The sequence below is a fragment of the Kryptolebias marmoratus genome, linkage group LG5 (genome assembly GCF_001649575.2).
Source record: "Kryptolebias marmoratus isolate JLee-2015 linkage group LG5, ASM164957v2, whole genome shotgun sequence".
Classification (NCBI taxonomy): domain Eukaryota; kingdom Metazoa; phylum Chordata; class Actinopteri; order Cyprinodontiformes; family Rivulidae; genus Kryptolebias; species Kryptolebias marmoratus.
The window spans coordinates 6,466,941-6,491,704 of record NC_051434.1 but is presented as its reverse complement, the minus strand read 5'-3'; the positions used below and the strand labels follow the sequence as shown (position 1 = coordinate 6,491,704).

Here is a 24,764-nt window from a genome sequence, read left to right as displayed (position 1 = left end):
GATGGGCAGTTCTGCTGAATTACAAAGCGTCGACCTGTATGATTCATCTTTATAGATGTCAGGTTTCACGGGTCACCGGAGGCGTTGGTGGCGTTATAATGCCGCGCTAACAGGGACAGAGCAAGCTCCACTCTCTGCCTACACATACAGTAGGAGCACATGTCAACCCCCCCACAGACAAAGTCCAGCCACAATTCAGCTCGTCTAACAGCCAAAACTATGAAAGGATAGCACCGCAGGCAAGAACTGGCTTTACACCACAAGGTCAACAAAAATCAATGAAAGGCTTTCTTGTTATTAATCAACTCAGAATATAATTCATGCTTGTTAAATACACTTTAGATCCTGCTTTAATCCAAGATTCGCAACATGCTGGAATGCCTGATATCTCATTATACACCCAGTTTAACAAGCTGTGTGTAGACACAGACTTGATGTGTCTTTTTGATAATAATCTCTTTGATGAGCTTTTTCAGCATTGCAAATTAACATACTCAAAGCATAACACTGATACAGTTCGGCTGCAGTTACCTGTAACACATATTTAGCGGATGGCACATATGGCTCGAGATGCTGTTGTCATTGTGGTACATTTTAAAGTGTTGTACTCAGTAGTGTCTTCTCAACCAGGAGAGCTGAAGTGGGATGAGCAACGACGGCTAATTGGTGAGATAATTTGTTCTGCTTGTTACAGGTTTGCCAGTCTGTGCAGAAAACAGCAACACACAAAAATTGTGAATTTAGGCAGCATTTTGTATTAAGTCTATTATCTTCATTATTGTAAGACAGTCATACCAACCCTGTATACAGTGCTGTACAACAGTTTAAACCTTACCCTACCCTACCTTTTTATTGTTTTATAGCTTCAGAGGAGTCTGACTTTAATTCAGATTTAAGTGACTTAACAAGCAACAACAAAAAAAAACATCCCTTTAAAAGATTACAAGGTACATCATAAGCTAAAAAGCCAAAGTAAAAAAACAAAAACTTAATAGACCTTTGAAAAGCTTGTAGAACTCTTGATTAGGGCCACTTTAAAATAATACAAGAATGTTTAGTTTCAAAACATTAAAAAGTGAAATACAACACAATATTTTTGCACAGTATATAATTCAATAATAAAGTTTGTTTCATGACCAATTTTGAGAACAGATTTGAAAATATTTGAGATCAATTAGGCAACGACTGGATGTTGCTTTGAATGGGAATCTGTTGAAGTAAATGGTGTTTTGGAGCCAGTTTCAATCTGCTGTCAATAACTGAGTTTTCAGAGACGTTTTTGTTTGTATTTAAAAAGTGCTTACAGAAAAAAGCTAAATATAACAACAAAAGCAAAAAATAAAAAATAAAAACAAAGCATTGACATACAATATTACCTATATCCTGTTGTAAGGTGGGCTTTTTCTCCTTGAAAGAAAACTTGATGCACGTTAGTCACGGAAATAATGTTTGCAAACTAGTATTTATTTGACTGACCAGCATCTTCGTAGACATAATAAAATATTCTTGATATCTCCGATAATAAATGCAATACCTGAAGCACTTCCTCTATTTTCTTTTTTTACTTGTAGATAAATATTTGCCATATTGGCTCTCATTGTCTGGATTACATTGTGGTACCACTCTCTGTTTCATGCCATACTCATTCAATTTTGAACCAACCACAGTGCAGCCACTTGTACTGTAATTGCCACCCTGGACAGCTGTGTAAAGCTGCCAGTGATTTTGAGATCTGCAGCAGAAACAAAGATGTTGGCTGTGTGGGGCTACATCTGTGGCATTAACATTAGAAACATCTGCCATCACCACTTTAGCATCGCTGCTGACTACAGCAGCCAGCGACGTTCAACTGAGCCATTTGGAATGAACGCAGTAAAGATTGTCTGCTTGCATAAATGTTATTTTAATATATGAATGCAGGAGTCATTTATTAGAGCTGGCAAATCTACTGTACATGAAATTCCACTCACTCACACTCTTTTGTCGGCTCTGTTGTTTTTAGTTATTTGTCTAATCCCCATGGCAATGTCGGTGTCTGGAACTGCAAGTGGAATTAGCTGATTAAGCAAAAATGAAGATCTCATTTAACTGGTCCCTTAGAGTTTGCATCCCAGGAGTTGGCCAGCAGTTGGAAACTCGCTGCCTGTTTGACACTGCAGTGCTCTTACAGCTTTTTAAAATTTGTATAAGAGCAGATTAACCCAGACTGAGCGGTTCAATGCGCAATTATACTGCTGCTAAAATAATTACACCTCTTTTTTTCTGTGGCAGAAATTTCTGCATCTGTTAGTTAGATCATGTCACATTGATTTTTTTTCTCATATACTTCTCCATTAAAGCATAATGAACTCTTCCAATTACCATAGGATGGTTTCTGTCAATTTTAGACGTCAGCTGTGTTGTTAACTGACGGAGTCAGACACATGGAGGTAATGTCGTCCATCATTTTTGTTTCTGTAAAAAGGGTGGATGCATGGATGAATGCAGAGATGAATTAATCAATGCATAGATAAATGTATCAATGAATAGATGGATGAATGTATCAGTGGATAAATGTAAAATTGTATTAATGGATGGATGTCTGTATCAATGGATAAATAAATAAATTGGTAAGTGATAAGAAGATGGATGAATGGATGGATGGATAGATAGACAGTTGTGTGGAGGGATGGATGGATGGGTACTGTCATGGTTGATGCATAGTTGGATGGATCAATAAATGGATAGATAGATAGATAGATAGATAGATAGATAGATAGATAGATAGATAAATAGATAGATAGATAGATAGATAGATAGATAAATAGATAGCAAAAATGCAGACAGAGAAAAATGCAATAAAGTGAGAGTGAAAGATGGATTAGCATGTCAAAGACTCTCTACATAACATTACTCTTGTTAAGTGTGCAATAGCTCATCGATCAGGCCTCTGCTGCCTGCATCTAGGGCTCCTCCTTGCATTTCCCCTCCTATAATCCATAATATGATCTCAGGCTCGAACCGTCCGGCCTTTTGCAGACGCTGTCTATGAAAAAGTCTAGGCTGGAGCTGATCAATAGTTATGGAGCATGTGTAACAAATGCAAGGAAAGGGTTGTTGACATCCTTCTCCCTGTGCTCGTCACACTCATCTAGATGAGCACTACAGTATGGATTGGTAGGGCTGAGACTGGACTGCACCTGTCACATCTACCCTGTCTGATTCTCTTGGCCCCCCCTGTCTCTTTCTGTCAAAGTTTCCTCCTTTCTTTGTCTGGCTATGGCACTGTATCTGTCTTTCCATCTATCACCCTCTCCCTTTTTTTTGTGTCGCTCTCTGCCATGCAATCCTCTCAGCACCCGCTCCATTTATTTGGCCGTGTCATTGAGCCATGTGTACCGTCCCTGTCAGCAAAATGGCTGGCAGACTGTCTTCATTTCCATCCTGAAGGATGTGAGGCCAGCATGGCAGTTGTGAGAGCTATCGACTGGGATCCGTCAAAGCCCTCCCTGTAGGAAAGCTGCTGCCGCCTGCTTTCCTAGTTGGCAGTCATTCTGAGCTCGCTTGTTTGCCGCTGAAAGTGTTGACATATATGCAGCACTGTCCATCATATTTTTACTACAATCCATATTTTTCATAATTATTATCTAGTTGCAAAACACTCTTCTCTGTGCATTCTTCTTTTCTTCTTTTGTTTCAGCCTCCCCTTCTTTGTCACCATTCCGCTCTCATTCTTTCTTTCTTTCTTTCTCCTAAGATGCAATTTTCTGAGTCTAGGCAAACAGGTCAAACTGGCTGATGGGAATCAGACATTTGTTGATCCAATTAGCGATTCCCTCAAGCAACGTCAGAAAGCAGCAAAGTTTCAATAAAGTCTTTTCTTTCCTACTTTTTCACAATCTCACTAAATATGCCCTTGCAGTAAAAGACAGTGAGATTTCCCAAGACTTTTCAGAGAAGCTTAGCTCATGGAACTTCAAACCAGTCACCAGTAATAACCTGTAACCAAAATTATCTTTCAAAAGTCAAAAGCTTCTTTTCACTGAAGCTTTTCAGACTGACATATTTTGGTACAAGTAGCTGAACAGTCCCCTCTGTTTGCCCTTTTTAGCTTTAGATTCTCCAAGAGCAAAGCAGGGCCAGCCCAGTTTGACTCCAAACCCTTGTGAGAGGCTTCTTTTGTAACTGTCATGATGGTGAAAAGCTGGCTGTTTCCCTGAGATAAAACCTTTCACCTAGCTCCTCTGCAAATCTAGGGCATTTCTGCATTGATTTCACCATTCAGTCCAAACAGATGTACAGTCCTATTCAGTGCACGAGAGTGACACTAAAATTGATGTGGAATAATACATGTGCTGATTTGCATTCTTAGATCAAGATGTTTTTCAGCTGGTTTTGCAAGACCGTCTTTGTCTTAGGATAGCAGAGAGAAAAGAACTGATTTCGACCAGATGCTGGCTCATAGCAAGCTACTGTAACAGCAATAATTACTGTTGCACACTGTGCTAATAAGTGAAACTAGCAACAAGCTTAAATTTAAATTGCTATTGTAATTGCACTGTCTTGTACAGAAGTACATCTGCGTGCACTTAGTGGTTCATTTTACTTGTGGTAATGTTTCCGCTGATGAGCAGAAAGCCATGACTATCTCTTTAGAGCCAAATGCACAGTGTGTAGTTGAATCAAGCAGGCATCTTCCTCTTACTAAACCATCTTCTACTGCTCCATTTTTGTGTATGTACAGTATATAGGTCTGTTCACAAAACACCGTTAGTCTCGGTGTGATTTCTGAAAAGACAGAGGTGGCATGGAGGGTTGAACTTAGTTCACTAGACTGCCAAGCAGAATAGTAACAGTGCCTTAATAATCGACATATGAAAAGGTAATCTGCTCCAGGGTGTAATGTCGTAATGACAGGCGATCTGTGCGACCAGCCAGCTGCGGGATTTAGAATTTGAGGTGTCGGGGGGAATTTTTTATTTGTAGCGACCCACGTCAGTGCAGCTGAGCTACACTCAACGCCTCCTTTGGTTCTGCAGTGCTGACTTCATAAATGAAAGCTCACTTCTTCAAGGGATGTGAGCAGCACAATTGATGACTTGTAAACGACTTGAGACTCATCTTTGCGTAGATAATGTGGAACTGTTTAGTAAACGAGGCTTACAAATGAATATTAGACTTGGTGTGCTTTCATCAGAGCATACATACATAAGTTGGTACTAACCACTAATTAATATCTTGACCAGCTCCTACAGCATTACACATTAAAAAAAATGCTCATGAAGCCTCTTTTTAACAGCAGTTGGTGACTTTCTAACCAGAAGTTCTTTAGCCTTTCTGCTGAACCCAAACACCCAGGTAGCAGGTAGTCTAACTAATGACTTTTGGTTCTTAATCAGATGCTGTAATACCCCTTCAAGAACCACCAGTTTTTGCCAATTTCTTTTAGATAACCAAACTCAACAGCAGTACGCTCATATATAACATATAAACCTAGTTATCAAGCCTGCAACGACCTTTGGATATAATATTTTTTATCCTTGTTAAGGAAGAGCAATAATGATGCCAAACGTATTATATTACAATACTTTAAACAAGACAGTGGTTATTGGAACATTAAGCTTTTTAACAGAGAAGTATGGCGCAGTTTCTGCTATTTTTTTTACCTGTTAAGAATAATTAACAATGATATACATGCAGTACAGCAGCACATATCAAACTAAACGTCACAATTTTTTTTGTGCCAGTAAAATGCTTTAAAATAAAAAGCATTTACTTCTGTGAGGTTTGTGTTTTTGGTGTTCATTTTTGCATGCACATCTTATACCCCTCCTGAAAAATCTCAGTTTTTAGGAGCTACAAAACCCTGCCCCTTTCTGTTAGCTTATGATATGAACACTCTTCCTTCCAGAGTGAAAGGACAAAATGAAAAGACTGGTTAAAAATTAAGGGGAAGGGTTAAATTGCGATGTGACCTTGGGATCTTTAGGTGAAATTAAAATTGCTCCATAATTGTTTTTGTAATGAGCCCCTTACAACACATTTTTTGAAGCTGAGGTGAAATGTGTTGCACTTGAAGACTGTGTCCTAAAGGCACAACATCAGCAAGCTGGTGGCCTAGTTTATTCTGAACTCTGCAAGTGATGACTGTGGCTGGCAGCAGTTTGTATTATGTGTGTATGGAGCGGTGTGTGCGTCCGTGTAGTGTGTGTTCACGCGCTTCTGTGTGTTTAATGGTTACAGCTGAAAGACTTTTAGGGCAGAAGAAGGGTGTGTGTGTGTGTGTGTGTCAGGGCTACAGAGGGGTGAGTGTGTTCACAGGGTGGGTGGGGTGGTGTGAAGCTGTTGATCTTGGACTTGAGTCTTAAACAAATTGGCTCGTCCGCTGTGGGAACTGGGAATGTAGTCACAGAGGGAAGGTCAACGTGCTCTGTGTCAGATTCTCTAAATTTCTCCAATAGCTAATTATCTCCCAAAGTGCCAGCGGAGAGGTTTGGAAGAGCTTTTGTTGTTTTTCTTTTGTAGCGGCTCGCGCGCTCTCCTTTCCTCGCTGCATTCTCCTGAGCTGACTCTGAAAAGTTTAATCCCATAGCAGACCCTAAAGGCACATAAACACTCACACGCCTAGTTTTTCATTTCTCTTTTGAGAAGTTTTTCTACATGTTTTTGGCTCCATATTGTTTGAGCAGCATGAACATATATGCACAACTCTATCATGACAACCACTCTTTTTGTTCTTTTTGTTTGTATTTTTAAACACAGCAGGTACAGTTCTTACATTTAAGAATGTTAAAACCATAAATCAATCATCTTAGCTTGTTAACGCGTTAATCTTTCATTTTAAAACCGAAAAACTCATCTTTCACTTCACTTCATATTGTTTTATTCACCATTGTGTCTTTTAAACCCAAACTTTGTTCTCTGCTGTTTTGTGACGCTGCTGTGCTGATTATCGAGCCTCAGCCTTTTGTAGCATCTGTGAACGAAGATTAAAGCATCAACAATTCTATTTGTGGGTGTCAGCTGTGGCGTTGCTCGATGAAAGATCCTATTGCATTAGCTTCCGCAGACAGCGTCATCTTTGGCCTGTGCTGTCACAGATCAGCCAGGCCCGTAATGTGACTGTGACGACAGGAGAGCAGTCAGGTTCCTGTTAAGCCACCAGGTGCATTTAAGGCGATGAGTCAGACTTTAGAAATTAACTTTACAGTGTATTGTAGAAAGTCACTTCTTTACAACAGTGTATCAGTGAATAAACTGTAGGACCAAATGAGAGGGGTAATATTCCAACACAAACATGGAAATATTCACTTGTATACCATTTGAATCATCTGATTTGTAGTTTTGATGTCTGCATCCAAATCAGTGGTGTTAGGTGTTTCCTCTTGATTGATTACTTTTTAACAGACCTTTTAAAACTTGGATACTAAAGAAAGCATGTTGTCTCTGGCCTGAAATCTTGAACAAGGAGCATTTTATTGTAAAATCTGATTCCGAGTTTAGTTTGCAAAGTAAAGTAAAAGTAAAGTAAAAATGTATTTGTATAGCACATTTCAGCAGCAAGACATTCAAAGTGCTTTACATCATAAAAACATCAGTAGAGTTACATTACAATCATCAAAAAACATCATTACAATCATCAAAAACATCATCACAATCATAAAAAAAAATCATAGTTTGATAAATTCCTCTTCAACAGCAGATACAAAAAGCATGCAGTGGCATGTTTGTTATGATGAGGCTTATCAGTGATGCAAATCAAACAACTTGGGGTGGAGCCAATCTGTGCCTTTATAGATCTTTTTTACTTTCTATACTTGTTCATTTTCTGCTGGTTTATACAACTGTTTCCCTCCTCTTCTTTCATCTCCTCACCCACCTCCTAAGAGATTCTGATCTTGCTGACACAGACCGAAAAAGGGACAGACATTGTCAAAACTCCTAAATCGCCAGCCAAAAAAACCACCATTTTCTCAGGCTCTCCCCTCCCCCCAACAATGTCTTTCTTCAAATTTTTTTCACCACTATCTCATCAGTGGACCTGAGTCAGGTTTTGTCTGTCGGAGCTCACCTGCTGCAAAAGCGTGAGAAAGTGCCCTTTGAGAAGTTATCTTTATTGCAACATAGGTCATCTCAACACTTTCATTGACCTTTGATTGGTAATTATGCATACAAAAGGTTGTTGATACAGAGACAGGTCCCACTACGAAGATTTATTTATATCTTAATTAATTACAGCTACGTTGTGTCACATTTTTTCTATTACACATAATAAACAGTTAAGATCTCTGCAGAATGGGCAGAGTAATGTAGAAATATTTTCACTGCTTTCAGTCTTCATAACAATAAACACAGTTATCTGTACTAGCATTTGCTCAAAAAAGTGCAGCTTGGTGAGGCTCTCACACGTTTGGTCTCTGAGTGGAAAAATACATAAAATTTCAAACAAACAGGGAGACGGCTGTTCTGGTAAAACATGCAGGGATTATGCGTCAGGACCAGGAGCGCCTTCTAGAAATAAGCTTTGGCTGACAGAGCCGTCTTGCATTACCATCTAATAGGTATTTACAAGAGCGATTACTGTGATTATTATTTCAACAATACCCTGCAATGCTCTTTCATGGGCTGTCAGCCGAGGCGAGGACAGGAAGGACCTGCCAACATCACCGGACTGGGAATTTGTCCAGCAGCTCCATAGGAAGGCAGAGAAGAGGAAGGGAGGGGGCACAAAAAAGATCCAGTGGTAGAAGTAGGAAAAAAAAGAGACAGTTCAAAAGGGTATCTGTGTTTCTGTTGGGTCACACGATCCACTCCTCCTAACATGGCTGTGACCTTCATTTATCTTTCTCTGCAGCCCCCACGGAGCCTTTGCTGTGCAAATTTGCCGACGGAGGGCAGAAGAAACGCCAAAGCCAGAGCAAGTACCCTCAGAATGGGAGGCCGTGGCACAGAGAAGGCGAGGTAAGATGTTAGAGCGACACAGACAGACGTGCGTGCAGTTTATTTGCCCCTCCAGAACTGATACCAACCTTCACTAGATGCTGATTCAGCACGGTACAAATCTGGTTTATTGGGAATTTAAATGTAGTTCAAATCTGTAAAGTTTTATGGATATGAGAAGTTAGAAATTTCATCAAAAAATAGCTTAAAGAAAGCCAGAAGTTAGACTGATCCAGTTCAAAAAGTGCACACAGGATGGCCACCGTTATGTCATTAGAGCTGCAACAAATGAGTTTTCTGATAATAATCTTTAATAAATTAAGCAGACTGAATTACTAATTTTCAAGAATTTACTGAATGAGTTTATATTTTTGTTGGCGATTGATTTTACTTTAAAACATTTATTTAAAAACAGGATCTACAAAAGGCTAAACACAAATTTACTGCAACTCTTTCCATTTTAGTGTGATAACACTCTGAGCTACATGTTGTCGTTTGAGTTTATGGTTTTGTATAAGTACCAACCCAAATGTCTCACAAGCACCCAAGAGAGTTTGGCTGCAGCATCTGGCGTTTATGTAAACTATTACTGCCTGTCATTTGTGTTCAACTAAGGTATGGAGCTGGTATAAAAAAAAATAAAAAAAACAGAAAGGTATCCCACAGATCGATCAAACTGACCCTGATTGTACATTAGCTGTCATGTAAATTGCGTCTCAAGCCTCACTGAACACATGTATTTCCACCATACATCAGAATGCCAGAAAACTAGATGCAGCGCGATAACATGTGGAGACAAGGTTAAAGCTACCAACCATCTATACCAGAAAGGACACACGGAGGAGACGAGTACAGCAGTGCTTCGAACTGAGCTATATAGATGAGAGAAACACAGAGATACTCCTCCACCCACCGCACACAGTCTGTGAGGCTGACAGTTCTGCTGAAATGGCAAGGAAGGGAGAGCAGGGAAGATGAAATGTTTGTCCTTCAGAAAACACAGCCTCTCTGTGTTTCTGTGGGAGTGTGTTGGTGGTACAACATAATCTCTGCATGTCTGTGTTTGTTTCTGTCCATCACACCTATATGCCATTGAAGCATGTTTAACCTAAATCACATTGCAGCATCCCCACAGACTGACAGGAGGCAGCTCAATTGACTAAATGTAAAATTAGATCACTGTGAATGCATGAGTGTGAGCGTGTCAGTTTGGATGTTTTGCTTCTGAAGGGTGCAGCAAGGACATTGGATCCAAACAGATACTTTAAACCATTTTACTGTAGATATACATAGTTTAGACATAAAAATACCAACTGGCTATCAGTAGGGTTTCTATTTTTCATTATAAAAATCCATCCCTTGGGAAGTTACAAACCCTCATTGTGTGTCCAGAAAAAAAAATCAATTAAAATGGAATTTACTCAAAACTGTGCACTTTGACGCAAACATGCTACGTGGAGTTTTTAACTAGAGAGGATAAATGTGTGTATCCTAGGATTTTATGAACACAAAGAGACCAGAGGGAAAATGAGGAAAAACTGGAGAGAAATTACAGAGACCCAAAGTTTCTGGAGAGTTCTGGGTTCAGCCAAAGGCTGAGCTAAACAAAAACACACAGAAGCAGTTGCTCCATCCATTTCTCACCAGCTTTTAGCTCAGTTCAGCTGGTATTGTAAACTGAAGATGCATTTAAATACCAAGTGAAGAGTCTCTGTGTGGGGATTTGTGTTTCAGTTCAAAACATCTTCATGTTCTTTCCTGCTTGTCTGTTTCCTCCCTTCAGTCTTTTCCTCAGATGGCCTCCCCTCACATTGTTGGGAATTAATCTGTGCTAAAGCATGACTAAATGACTTAAGTATCTAAGTTTAATGTCATGCGTAGGAAGATAACCATGCTGCAGTTGGCTCATCTTTATTTTGTTTCAAAACATTTAAATCCAACTTCAGAACAGAGTTTAGTTGTGAGGATTTTATTGTTGGACGTAACTTTAGATTCAAATGTTTGACCTAAGAGATTTATTTCAGAATGATGTTTACTTTATCACACCTGGTCACAACATGTCAGCAGATATCCACACTAACCAAACTAACTAGTACTGGGAAAAAATCTTGAGACATCCCTCATTTCTATATCTATTTTTTGGTTCCAGTGAGAGAGTCGTTGTTGTCATCGTTTCAATGGTTTTGATTAATAATTTTTAGGCTTTCTTAAAGTCTTTTGACTTTGTCTGGTTTTTTTTTCTTTCTTTACCTCTTTTCAGTCCAGTACTTAAACATTTTCAGTGGAATGTGTGTTTAAGCTACTTTGTATTTGAATCATTCAGGCACAAGAAGACTTATAAACACAACTGATGAACCAGTGTTTGGTTGACACAGACAACTTAGCAAAGAACTAATTTTAAATTGGATCTTTAGACTCTTTGTCACCAGCAGACTGTCACATAGGAACAATTTCTTTCCATTTTTTAAGCTGAATTTATGAAAAATATCAAAAATAATTAACTTTGACAGACATAAATAGTATTTTATCTCCAACAAGGTGATTCCTAAAAAGCTATTAGCTGAAAACCTGACATACAGTAAATGATCAACTGATGGATGATGTCTCTCAAGTCCTGTGTCAGGTCTTTGCTGGATTTTTCTTGTTCATAAAGACATGACTTTCAGCTGCTGTTCATCTGCTGTAAATATAAAGGTCCAACATCTTCTTTTGTCCAATATTTGTCTTCTTTACTAATTTTTTTAAGCGCACACTGTCCATTATACAGTCATGGTTGGTTCCGAGGACTGGAACCTGACTTGTGATTAAACTAAATAATTTCCAGTTTAAGTGGGGTTTTTTCAAAAATAATTGTCCATTGACCTTATTTGAGACAGGTGGCTAATAATAACCGTGTCCACCCAACATGATGCAGAACTTTACCAAATGTGTTAATGAATCACACAGGGAGGGGGCACTCAGGTGATTAGGTTGTCCTTCACTGCGGCCCCGGCGACTCTGGATCCACACAGCCAAAAAAAAAAAGGGGGGGCCTATAAATGTCTCAGAGAAGCTTCTAATGCAGGCAGAGTTATCAGCACATCTTAGCGTGCATTCACACCTTTACCTAATGTAAAACTGGTTCACAAACAAATGAGTGTCACTGCCACGGAATAAATTTAGAAATATTTCAGATGGAAGGCTTATGCTTAGATTTAATGACCTTCAGGTTTATTTTTATTCAAAATATTCATAAGGTTGAGCTTGGGCACATTTAATTCCCTCTTATAGTAATAGTCCCAGAATCCCTTTACTGAGAAAATACATTTTAAGGGTTTTGGCCGAATGCATGTGTCGAATAATAAAGCTAAAGTTCCCATAATAAAACCTTGAACTGGCTAAAAAAAATGTCTGAGAAGTATTAAATGTCTTTCTTTTATGGCTGATGCTAACTAAACTGCTTTTTTTTTTAAATGCATAAGCAGTATACTCTGTCTGCTTTTAATAAGGTTTATAAATTTTCTTTTATTTGTTAATTGACGATATAAAAAAACAAAGTAATAAATAAATTACACATGAAGAAGTTGTGTGGGTAAGAAGTTTTGCTTCATATCATGCTAATATCCTAAATATGTTACTACAACTTACAAAACTACAAAATAAACAATTTTTTCACTGATTATTAACATTTATTCTTATAAATTATGCAGATTTTAACAGCTGTATGTGCAGATTACATTGAAACCTGCCTCACATTTGGTCACAGTGCAAGTCAGATCACCCTCAGATATGTTCTAGCTGATCTGATAACATTCAAATTGCAATCGCTTCTGCATAAATTTACATGAGTCGATGCGAAAGCCAAGATAAGTGTAGTATGTCACGCAGGTCTTATGCATCTTTATGGTCATTGATCAGCTGTGGGCTGGGGAGCTGGGAGACAGCCATCACATGTTAGTCTGTTTATCAGAACTGAAACCATTCCTCACCTCGTTCCCTCCGGCATGCAGATGAGGAGGAGCAACAGCCCACACCATCCATTAATCTCTTTCTGCATGTCTGTCTCTACAGAATATCTCACTTTGCCTGCATTTTTTAAATTCCCCTTAACTCTTCTTTTCCCTTTGCCTCTAAGTGCTCTCTTCCGTCTCTTCCTCTTCTTTTCCACTTTGTCGTCTTGTTTCTTCTTCCTTGTGTTTGAAGTCTTCCCAGACCCCACAGCAACATATGGAGAGAGAAAGAGCAAGTGACTCACTGAGACTGAGACAGGGAAACAGAGAGGGAACACATTGCATGATCAGTCAGGAGTTGTGAGGGGTTGAGTGCTGCAGGGTGGCTGGTGGCAAGGATTGAGAAATATGACAGATTTTCCTGTAAACTACCCAGTATGGGAGACTGAGAAGTACTGCCTCTCACTGTCTTATTCTGACAAACATATTAGTCTCTATGTTTTTTTTTCCACAATACATGTATTCACACATACTATATGGGTTCATCCCCACTCCTCCCCCACTTTTCACTCTTTTTCACCAACACACAGGCCTTTAGGAAAAAAAAACTTTTCAAAGTCACACTTCTCAAGCACCTACTCTTGGGGAATGCGTGTAGATGAAAAAAAAAACATCCGGCTTTCCACTCTGTGTGAAAGCCTGACAGATGTCCGTGTGTGTGGTAAGTGTGTATGTGTGTGGCCACCAGGCAAAAGAAAAAGAGAAAGCAAATCTGTTTAGAAACAGGAAAAATACAGGAAGGGGTGGTGCCAGTATGCTGAGATGCAGGGACTTTATAACATGCCAAATTAATCTGCCGTAAGAACAGCAACCAGTCTCAAAACACCTGCTTTGTTTCCCTAAAAACTAAAAAAAAAAGTTAAACTTCTGGGTTCTGTGTTATGTTTACTGCAACAAAGGAGGAAGCTACAAAATTTAATATAAATAACATTCCAACCTCAGATCACAATGAGGTCTGAGCTTTGTTTGTCTGAACAGCAGAACTGAAATGAATTCATGTTTGTAGTTCATAGCTGACAAATTTAAAAATTCATAAAAGAAATCGGTAAATTCTGGTAAATGAATGTCACCTGTCTTCCTAAAAAAAGTCCTTACTACATGGTATCATATGCCAATTTTTACATTTCGTACCAATTATGTAATAACACAGCAGCTTATTACATTTGTTCATCTCTTGTATTTCTTTTGCTCCCATATACTTTTTTTTTCTTTTTCCAATAAAGCTTCTCTCATTTACATATTTGTTTATCAAAAGTCTGACATCCTGACTAAAAGGCACCTCACTGAGACCGTTTCTAATCATGTCCATTTTTAAAGCACTTTGAGGCTGATGCTTCGCTCTAAGGAAATAGGTAAAAACAACGTTAAAGACGATGACTCTGCTGTTGTTTTGGACAGATTCGCATTAACAATATCAGTCAAAAAACGTTGGATGTGGCAAAATGGTTGAAAGTTTTTGCTGTAAAATGCTGCTGCAGTACAGACATGCAGGCAAAAATAGGCTTTCATCTTTGATGTCCAAGTCACAAGCCTTCAGCTGCAGCTAAACAAGAGGTGAAAGGCATGAATTTAATCAATAAGTGTCCACACAGGTCTGTAACAGCCTAACCACACAGGACACACATAACAGATGGATCCTGTCCTCAAGGGGAAATACTGACAACTTTCTTCTGCATGGAGTAGCTATGGTTTGACCGAAAAGTTTCAGTTAACCCAACCTGTTCACTCTTAAAAAGCACATTGTCTAAAGTCACTTAAGAGAACCACGCTTAGTTTATTCGTTTGAAAAAAGGAAATAATACTGCATTTCATAAATGTGTTTGTGTAACAACATTAAGTCAAGTTTTACCCTTCCAGGATCAATCTGTCCGTGTCTTTTTCTGTCACCTCCTTAAAAATAAACCCCCCACCAGTGATCAGAAGTTGGCTGTGCAGGCTCTCGGCTAAGGAGTTTCTCTGCTGTGGAAGTGAGTGCAGCACTAAGGGCAGTTATCAGCCTCAACAAACGGCCGCCCATGTCTGCTGCTTCCATTAGCACACATGCAAAGACACACTCACACGTACTAACATCTTTGCAGGTTTGCACTGACACTCAGGCTCAGTTTGGTAAAAAAGAAGGTACAAATTAATTCCCTGAGACCTCCACTGAAAGTGATGATTGAAGATGTTAAAGGCAGCTTCTCAGAAGAAGTATAAAGAAGCTGACAATGACCAGCAATAATCTTTATTCAACCATTACAGATGCACAAAAAATGTTTCTTAAACCTTTTGTTAAGTCAATCAGTTGCTCAAATGAACTCACAAACCGAAGACAAAGGCCGAACTCCACACACACCTGCGTCCACACATTACATTCACTATAGATTCTCTTTTTTGCTTATTCTCAAGGGTTTGGTCCAGCCTCACTGATCCCCCTGCTCCTCTGAGCCACTGCTCCCTTAACTGCGAGTGTAGGTAGCCCTCAGGAAGAACAAGGGCAAAAGGGGTGCAGGAAGAGGGGAGGGGGGTAGATTAGGAGATGAGGAGAGTGAGGGATGAAGAGAGAAAGTAGGAGAACACACGATGTTGAAGAAGCAGGGGAAGGGCAAGAAAAGTGTGTATCTACGTGTGTGTGTGTGTGTTCTGATGAAATCTGCCGTCCTCAGCAGCCTCCTCTTAAAAGAAATCGGATTAGCTCTCCTCCGGGAGGGAACCTTCAGGAATGCAGATGAAGGATTGCGGCACAGGTTCCTCTCCTGGACACTAGAAGGCCCTTTTACACACACACACACATGCACACACACCATCACCAGAAAAGAAACTCAGTTTTCTGATGATTTCTTTTCTCACTAGAAGGCGTTTAGTTATTTCCTCTCATTCATAAATACGCGATGCATGTGACTAAAATAGAAAAAAGATTGTCTTCTATACTAATTCACTTTGTCCTATTGACTAAGTTTAGTTTCACATTGTCCCTTGTCAGCTTTTTCAATTTTATTTGAGTTGATTTGAAATTTGATTTAATTTATTTTCAACAAAAAAAAGAAGCAGGATCAAAATCGTGATTCCCCAATTATAATAAATGTACAACAAATTATCTCTGTGACATTGGGATCTATTGACAGCTTTAGCCCGTGACATTCTGTAATACAGTTTCTTACTGTTAAGGGTAATACAGAAGTTGTGTGATCTGTAAATGAAACAAAATTTAATTATCACATATCTAGTTGAAAAGTCAGATGTAACACAATCTTCTTATCTAAACAAGCAGTAGGGCTTATTTTAGTAGTGTTTATTTTTTAAGACTGTTAAGTATTCCTCAAATTATAACACAATATATAATCTTATCAATAAGATCATTTGCCTAAAAAGCCTAAAGATGTTACTGCAGTGATTTAGGGCATTTTAAAGCTTTCTAATGTATTTTAAGCTTATATTTTTAGATTAAAAATGCAACAGACAAGTATCATTATGTCAGGAATATCACTCCACACAACACAGTAATTTAGAGAATAAATACATTGATGAAGCTTGAACAAAAGGATCAGAACTTTACAGTAACATTATAGAATCATATCATCTCTAAGGGTTGTGGGTTTTGTTTTGTTTTGTTATAAATCAGACCTACTGGCTTACAGGTTTATTCATGCCCAGCTAGGATTAAATTTGCAGAAGAGTTTTTGAGGACAGTGTTTAAACCGATGCCACTGTTGTTTCTGTATTCCCCAATATAACATAAACTACCATACTGCTCTACCCTTCTAAGCACATTTACCAAAAAATTACAATATTATAATAATAATACAGAAAAATGCTTTTTCATGTTAGCCACATTTTCTGCTTCATTTTTTTACTTGTGCAATGAAAATGATGCATACATGTTTTTATACACACACACACACACACACATATATATATATATATATATATATATATATATATATATATATATATATATATATATATATGCACAGTTCTATACTGGTCTATTTATTGGTTATGCTTTTTTAATCTTTGCAAATTGAAAAAATGTCTTCTAAGGTAGTTGGATTGCTCTTTTTGTGCTGATTAGGACTGTATATAATTCCGTTGCACTGTTTGTATGATGACAATAAGGATTCTGATTATAGGTTTCCCTAAACTTTTATTTAATCAGACATTTCTCTGTTTTCTCTTTCAGACTGGCATGGCGTTAACATATGATCCTGCTGCAATGCAGAATGGGTAAGAGCTGGCTAGTCTGTGTATCCTTGGCACCGGCTAATACACTCGCTTCTTTTGGCTCATAGAAGCCGAGTCAATACCACTGTCATACATAAAGATTAATGTAGTGTCTGCACTTTGTTACTGTTTGATTAAGGAAATCTATATGGACTCTTTGTATTGGTTTTCATTGGTGGGGTTGAATGAAAAATGTAGAGTAGAGAGGAGACGCTGTGTGTTTATTTGTTTGGTTCTTCATGTGTGCCTGTGTCCCTGTGTGTCTTTATGTCATAACTTAATGGTGCTTTGGAAATAAATGACCCATCAGCATGTTTTATTTTCCCCCACTTGTCTGAGACAGGAAGGAGAGTTTAAAGCCTGCCCCCTCCTCTTTATCTCCCTCTGGCCTCAGTCATTCACAGGAAACTCCTCAATCCCACTTCCTAAACCACTTATCCCCCAGTGACTGCAAGTCAATCTCAGCCAACAAGCATCCCTCACTTTATACAGCCTGCCACGTAAATGCCTGGTTTGCTACAAATCTGCCAAATTGTAATCCCACGGATATTTTTGTGAACCAAAAGCTCGCTCTAAAAGCAATGTTTTATCATTAAGACCTTCTAGTTGACATTCAGTAGGGCTCCTGAAAAAATATTTATAATAGCACGAGTTAAAAAGCAGAGTAGTCAAGGAATGGAAGATCGTTGAAGGAAGTAAAGAACAAACGAAAATGGAGATACCGTTTTTAAAAGTAAAAGGTTTTGAACAAAAATGCTGTCTTACGTTTCTCATTCTGTGTCATGGTGTGTTAATGTTGTAATGCACACAAAAAAGAGTTGATTAAGAAGATAATCATGACACAGATTGCGTGTATCCTGGAGAAAACCAGGTGTGAAAAGAGTGGTAAACAAATTAACTGCAAGGTTTCTTTGTAAGCTTATTCATTGATTTGCCAAAAATAACTCCAATCTTGAGAGATATTCCCCATCCTTGTGTTTGAAGCTGAGCTCAGAAGGATTCATTCTTCTATGTTGTAATGAATAAAACACATGAGCTCTGAAGACCAACAAAAACCAAAAAAAAGCTCACTGTTATGTTCAGGTTACGTCCAAATCATTTGACCTTTGACCTTTAGTTAGAGTGCTGCTGTTTTTTAACAACAAAACTAATACGTTTTTTTTCTTACTGTGAAACTGATATGATCATTTCTAGTAAAAAACAGTAATTTGAAATGAACAAAATTAATCTATTTATCTTGTTTTTTATTCATATTTGTACCTGTTTATATCTCAGATAATGCCTCATTCCTCTATTAAGAAAATATATTGTAGTATCTACTGAATACAGCTTTGAAAATACTTCCTGAAGTGTGTGTTATCTCTTCTTTGCTGTCTACTTCTCCTCACAAGGTTCTGACTTTTTGGCTCCCTCTTTTTTTTTCTTCTTTCTTCGTCAGGTTTTACTCCTCGCCTTACAGCATCGCCACCAACCGCATGATCGCACAGACCTCCATCACGCCCTTCATCGCTGCTTCCCCCGTTTCCACATATCAGGTGAGCCATATTGCGCTGTTTTATGGGTGGATTGCAGTCTGCGTGTGTTATAGAGAAGCTGTCTTTGTGTAGGGGGATGTGAGATAAGGGATGGGCTGCAAAAACAGCATGAGGTCCTCTCCTCTTTTCTCATTGTTTCTTCACAACTCCAGCTGTTCTTGATGACATCTGTTTTGTGGGAGGTAAACACAACAGGCATACAAAAACAAGCAACATAAAAATGAGCATTAAGAAAAAGCTGACTGGGGAGGAAACAACTCACCCATCAACGATGAAAGTGTCTTACTTTTTCACTTTCTTGACCTTTTTACCCTTTTTTTCCGCTGGTAATGTTTTTTTGTTTGTTTGTTTGTTTGTTTGTTTTCATTTTATTTATTTCCACCACCTTCAACACAATCTTTTCCTCTTTCAGAGTAAATTTTCCACATTCCTCATGCCTGTGATCTGTGGAGTAATGCGACAGAACAGAACAGGAACGTAAAAATTGGCTCTGTGATATGTCAGGAGCATCAACCATTTTCCGTCGCTGCACATTTCACACAACACCCTTCGCTAAATCCAAACATCAAGAGGCTCTGCCACTGTGCCCTCCAGCTCCGACACTATCGTTTAACATCGGCTCTGTTTGGTATGCAGAGACAGACAGATGAGGAGGGCGAGCTGGGAAAGGAGATGAAGGAGAGGTGGGGAAATTTTAGAGCCAGATGTAGAAAACGATAACTTTAGAGAGGAGTAAGAATCGCTCGGGTGGCGGCGATGGCGATACCCCAGGTAGGTGGGCAGAGGAGAGATGATGCCGAAGGTTGTTGTGCCCGTCTTTGAGGCACGCCTGATTAAAACTCTGGTCCAGTACCTGCGGTGTCGGGGAGAGAAAAGAAGAGGGAAAGTGGGCCAGAGCACGTCTCTAATCCGCTCTCGGAAGGCTTCCCAAATTGATTTATCAAAAACAATGGCCAGGCTTTTGAGGAATATTAATCCTCACAGTTTCAATATCGGGCAGCTCTGCTGCCGCTTCTTGTAATATTGCCCTTCAGCCAGTCACGGCAGGAAGGTGAGTCCTTCATCTTCTGAAGAACAAAGAGACACAGAAAGAAGTAAAAGAAAATCCGCGCCATGTCGCTTTATACAGACAAAAAGAAATAACTTCTTTTTATGATGAAAAGTATTGGCTTTTGTAATGAAAATCTCTGGGTGCACAGATATCATGGCATGTGCTATTATGTCTTTTATGTTTTTGTTGAGGTGATATTTTTTGAGCTGCATTTATCAAATCAGCAAATGACCCATACAATATGACCAGCAGTCCTCTGGTGTTCTTATTAAACTGCCTTCTGTGAGTTTGAATAATGACGGGCTTTGTCTCCTGGAAAAACTGCTTTGATGATACACACCAGAGCAGCCAGTCCAGACCAGATCACTACCAAGATTTCAGCTCGAGTGTCGCCAGCCAGCCGTGGCCTGGTTTACATCACTGGCTCGCTCGCTGGCTGGCTGTTTGGAAGTGGAGCTGGCTGGCTCACTAACTAGCTATCTGGCAGACTGTTTGGCTTGACGTGTGAACGGTTGGACGGGGTGCCAACTGGCTAACCGTGCCGCCGAACAACCGACTGACCAGCTTTTGGGCTCATTGTCTGTTTTTAAATGTAATATAAGCTGTGAGGTTCAGCCAGAGGCAGGCAGCTTCTGAGGTTGAGCACATTTTGCCTTTTACTTAACATCAATGTGACTGTGTAATTGTACCTTTCTATTTGTTATAATTGAAAATAAATTGTTGTGTTGCACTTTGTTGCATTCAGGTTATCTTCCTGTAGCCTCCTGGTTTTGTCAGTTTGGTTTTTATTCCGTCGTTTGTTTAAATTGTAAAATCAGCAAGTCTTCAGGATGCAAACTTTCAGCCTCAGCTCTATTTGTTTGTACCATAACTCAATTTTGCCAACAGACTGCATCACGACAGCATTAAAATTCATTTCACCAAGCTTGGGCTGAGATGGATTGTTCTTATAAAGTCTGGTAAAGACATCAGGTTAAGTGATGCAGCGAAAGTCTTCCCAATCATAGTGCAACTAATACGAAATAACCGGTGCAAAGAAAAACACTTTATCAAGAGTTTTCCCCCATTTTTTTTTTTAAATAAGGGTGACTTTTTCATGTAACATTTACGCTTCTGTGCATTGAAAAACATGAAAAGGAAAAGGAGGAGTGGATTCTGAAGCTGGTGAGAACCAGAGAAAATAGGGCAACATGAAATGCTGATTTCGCTAAACTTAGACATATAAGTGTGTGTGTGTTGCCTTGTTTTTATTTTGACTGTTTTGTGGTAGCATCATACCAGCAGTGTGATCCAATAGCTTGTTGTAAGTCTCATCTGTGCTCGCTGAAGTTATAAATCACCTTTTCACATTTTAAGATCACTGTTTTAATTTAACAAACAGATTTTATCACATTTCTCTCCTTTTCTTGTCCTCTTTGATATTGGCTTCCCAAAATCTAATGCTGAGAAGCCTTAAGTCTTACAAGCATACGTATCAAGAGTACTGTTCTTTTATCTCCTAAACTAACAGAGTGTTCATCCTCTTCCAAGCTATATACTCTGTTTTTTTAAAGTGATTCAGATCAGCACCAAAGGTTTATTGGATTTTTCTTTTATGAAATTCTGCCTTGTACTTTTTTATAATCACGCAAACAGACAAACAAATGGCACGGAAAACACGCCGACTCGGTTCCATTTTGGCAGAAGAAAAAAATTCGCATGATGGTAATGCGATTTCTTAGTCAGAAAATGCTTAATATAAGTGATTAAGGATAAGCTTTCTATGTGTCAGTCTGCTGTCCCGTTCAGCTGCACAGAACAAATATTGCCATGTATAAACAAGCAGACTTGGCTGCGAGTTATAAAATATCAGCCTTGTTTAGGTGTGGATCCAAATCACGCATTTGTGTTGGCTCAGAGGATTGATTGCTCTTATAGCAGATTATTCCATGTTTGTCTTTGTTTAATCTAATCGTTTTACCAGGCTCTGTGGCCAGTCTGTGTTTGTCAGCGACAAGCTGTCTAATTCCTCTCTCCAGCCTTTCAGAAAGTTCTGTTTGTTCGTCATCCATTCCCCCAGTTTCTTGACACTGTTTCATCTCTTTAACGTTTTCAATCAAACTTGTAAATTACTATTTCTGTTTAGGTTTTCCTCTGGTAATAACTTGGCTTGTCAACTTTACAAATCTATTTCTTTTAGCTCAAAAAAATCTCCTGTTGCCATTTTGTGAGGGGATTTTTTTAGCCCTTAGAAAAAGCTTTCTTGCAACAGCATTGGGTCATGGTGCAATATTATACTAATAGAGAAGGAAAGTAGCTCATGGCTCTGTGCACAAGTCATACTTTTGGCAGTAATGAGGAAGCAGGAGGGAGATTTGTTGCCTCCAGTCTTTCAAATTCTTTTAGTAATTCTTTGGCATAACTTGATCTGTGTAAAGTTGAGCCATTTTGGTGCAGTTAAAACCAGAACAATCATTTTAAAATCTCAAATCTGAAGAGTTTTGGAACATACTGAGTATATTTGAGCAGCATTTATTAGTTTATGTTGGATATGATTTAGATCCAAGACTCATAAAAGTTTACATTGTCGTAACCTCGTTTTTTTCCTGTTCCTCTCAGGTCCAGAGTACGTCATGGATGCCTCATCAACAATATGTTATGCAACCAACAGTAAGTGCTCCACCGTTCTCCGCGCAGTGGCTGTCCCTTAAACCCCACTGAGGCCAATCTTAGTGTAGGATTGGCGTTAGCTGAAAACTTCACATTTTACAACAGAGGTTGAAAAAAATGTTGGAAAAACATTTTAAAAGGTGTTTATTACCCTCGAAAGAGTGAAGTTTTTTTTAACTCAAAACTCAGATTTTGTCTAGAAAAAAAGATTAACTTCTACACTAACCACTCCGCGTGTACACCTGCATATGTACACCTTAAAATGATCACTTTTCAATAAAAAACAAAGTTGTATGAGGCACATAATCCAGTTTTTATAAAGGGTTCCTAAAGGTACAGTAGTGTCTCACTGGGCTGTGGCTCTTGGAGGCTAATTGTCAACTCAACTCTGAATCAATATTGATATGATTCTGAGTGTTTGCGACAAAGCGAGCCACGTTTTGCTCAGACAGGTTTTGAAAATCAACTTATTTTTGTGTGCACAGCTTGCAAAACTTTATTCTTGGCCGTGCACATTGTTTCACTGGCCATCTCCACCTGCTTTGTGCCCACTTTGGCAGCTGGGCATGTTGTCTGTCAGAGAAGAGCTCCCCTGCAGGTGTCAGAATACAGCTCCTGCACTCTTTAGGAAGGCTGGAGACTCCCGCTTCAAAATCGAGAAGGGTTCAAGACACCCGCAACGACTTTGTGACGATTTTGAGAGGACACGTAAAACATTTTAAACGACAAGGCAACAATCCTCTGGGACTCACACAGGGAAATTGAGAACCCCCAAGAAAGTCCCAAAGCGTTCTGGAGACTTTTTGAATCCTGTTAGTCGCTGACAGTGACAGCACAGTGAGCTACTTCCTGAAGTATGTAGGCTCATTTATTGGTTAAAAGTTTAAAGCTATAAGTTTTATTAATGTATGGAATCGTGATCTTCATGGTTACCAACCCAGACAGCAGAAAGAAAGAAATATAAATAAACAGACTGACCTCACTGAAAACAGTCTGTAATAATGACCAAGTGGTACTGAAAGGTAGAATAAGTTGTGTGTAACTGCTCACCTGTGTGAACCAAAAGGAAATCCAGGTAGTTATTTACTATTTGTTGATCGCCAAGATTGTGTGTGTTGGAAATAGTTGAAGGTGATAAACAATTAAAGGTAACATTACTTCTGTTTTACTACATTCATGTAGGTTAATGTGTGTTTCTGTTGGTTTGGAGAATCTCCTGTGAATCCTGCTGTTCAGAGTAACTTTGAGTTTGAAGGTATTTATAAAAAATAAAAAAAATAGAAAAAAAACATCTGTTCACCAAACACAGCTTCAGCTGCTGTTAATGTTTTGCTAACCCACATTAAATTCTGTCGAGTCTCATTAATAACCTTTTATAGAGGTTTATAGTTGCCTTTGGCAGCTTTAACACATGAACTGTCTTTTGTTGTCGCTGGAATGATTATAGGTCAACACTGATTCTGAAACGCTGAAAAAGCCTGATATTCGGACTTCTTTGTTCTTTCAAAGGAACTTTTCTTTGTGTTTTTCATAAAGGAAGAACATTTAGGGGTTTTATTTATTTAAATGATATCATTCATTGGTTACATGTAACATTGGTAGGCATTTTTTATTCTGTTTTTATTTAGAACAGACTTTTCTTTCACTGTTTTTATTCTTCCAATTAATAGGATGTTCAGTTGCTGTTTTTATTCACTGTAACTTACCTGGTATTTTTCAGCCCTACATGCCTTGAGCCACCTCTGAGCTACAGCACCAATTCAAAATGTTTTGCCTCACAATTTGTCTCCCTAATGTTATTAAAATGAAGCACATTAGTAGTTATGTAAATTGCTTCAAAGTTGAGCATTTTAATAGATCCTCGCATTATAAATGTTCCTGTTTAGTTGTTTAGAGCTTTAGAAACATTTCAAAAGAGGTTTTAGTGTTTGCTTGAGGCTTTTTGTGGCCTCTGAAGCACATTTGTTGTGTTTTATTCTTTGCTGTTTTCAATTTATTCACGGAATAACAATAAGTGCCAGATAGAGGCTAATGTATTTAATTCTTTACATCTATTAAAAGAGGTCACTTTATCACAGCCACTGTGAATAGTGCTAATAAGCAATAATTGAATGGAGAGCTATTTAGAATGCTGGAGAGTGTTGAAGTGCTCTGGTTTTACCAGCCACAGAAAAAAAATGTTCTGTGGATGTAATTTTGTTGATACAGAAAATAATTTTCTTTGGAAAATAAATTATCACCCTTATTTTATTAAAGTGACCATTACTGAGTCATATTTTATACCATGCTTTAATAGAAAAGTAAAATCTGGACTAACAAGTAATTGAATATGCATCTGGATAACCCTGAAAGGTGGAATTAATGTCCCAAATTATTTTGAAATTGTTTTGTTTTACAGTCTAAAATAGCTATTTTTATGAT

At 38.6% G+C, this 24,764-nt stretch overlaps 1 protein-coding gene across 6 annotated transcripts in view; it reads left to right on the top strand.

Annotated features, from left to right (window-relative positions):
- The window catches only part of rbms3 (RNA binding motif, single stranded interacting protein), a 264,210-nt gene that overhangs the window by 215,477 nt on the left and 23,969 nt on the right, over positions 1-24,764 (top strand). For all 6 annotated transcript variants that reach the window (XM_025006950.2, XM_037975838.1, XM_017424121.3 and 3 more), the window contains 4 exons: positions 8,834-8,940; positions 17,068-17,111; positions 18,547-18,643; positions 22,293-22,343. In XM_025006950.2, the coding sequence (XP_024862718.2) occupies positions 8,834-8,940; positions 17,068-17,111; positions 18,547-18,643; positions 22,293-22,343 (299 nt within the window). The remainder of the gene's footprint in view (positions 1-8,833; positions 8,941-17,067; positions 17,112-18,546; positions 18,644-22,292; positions 22,344-24,764) is intronic.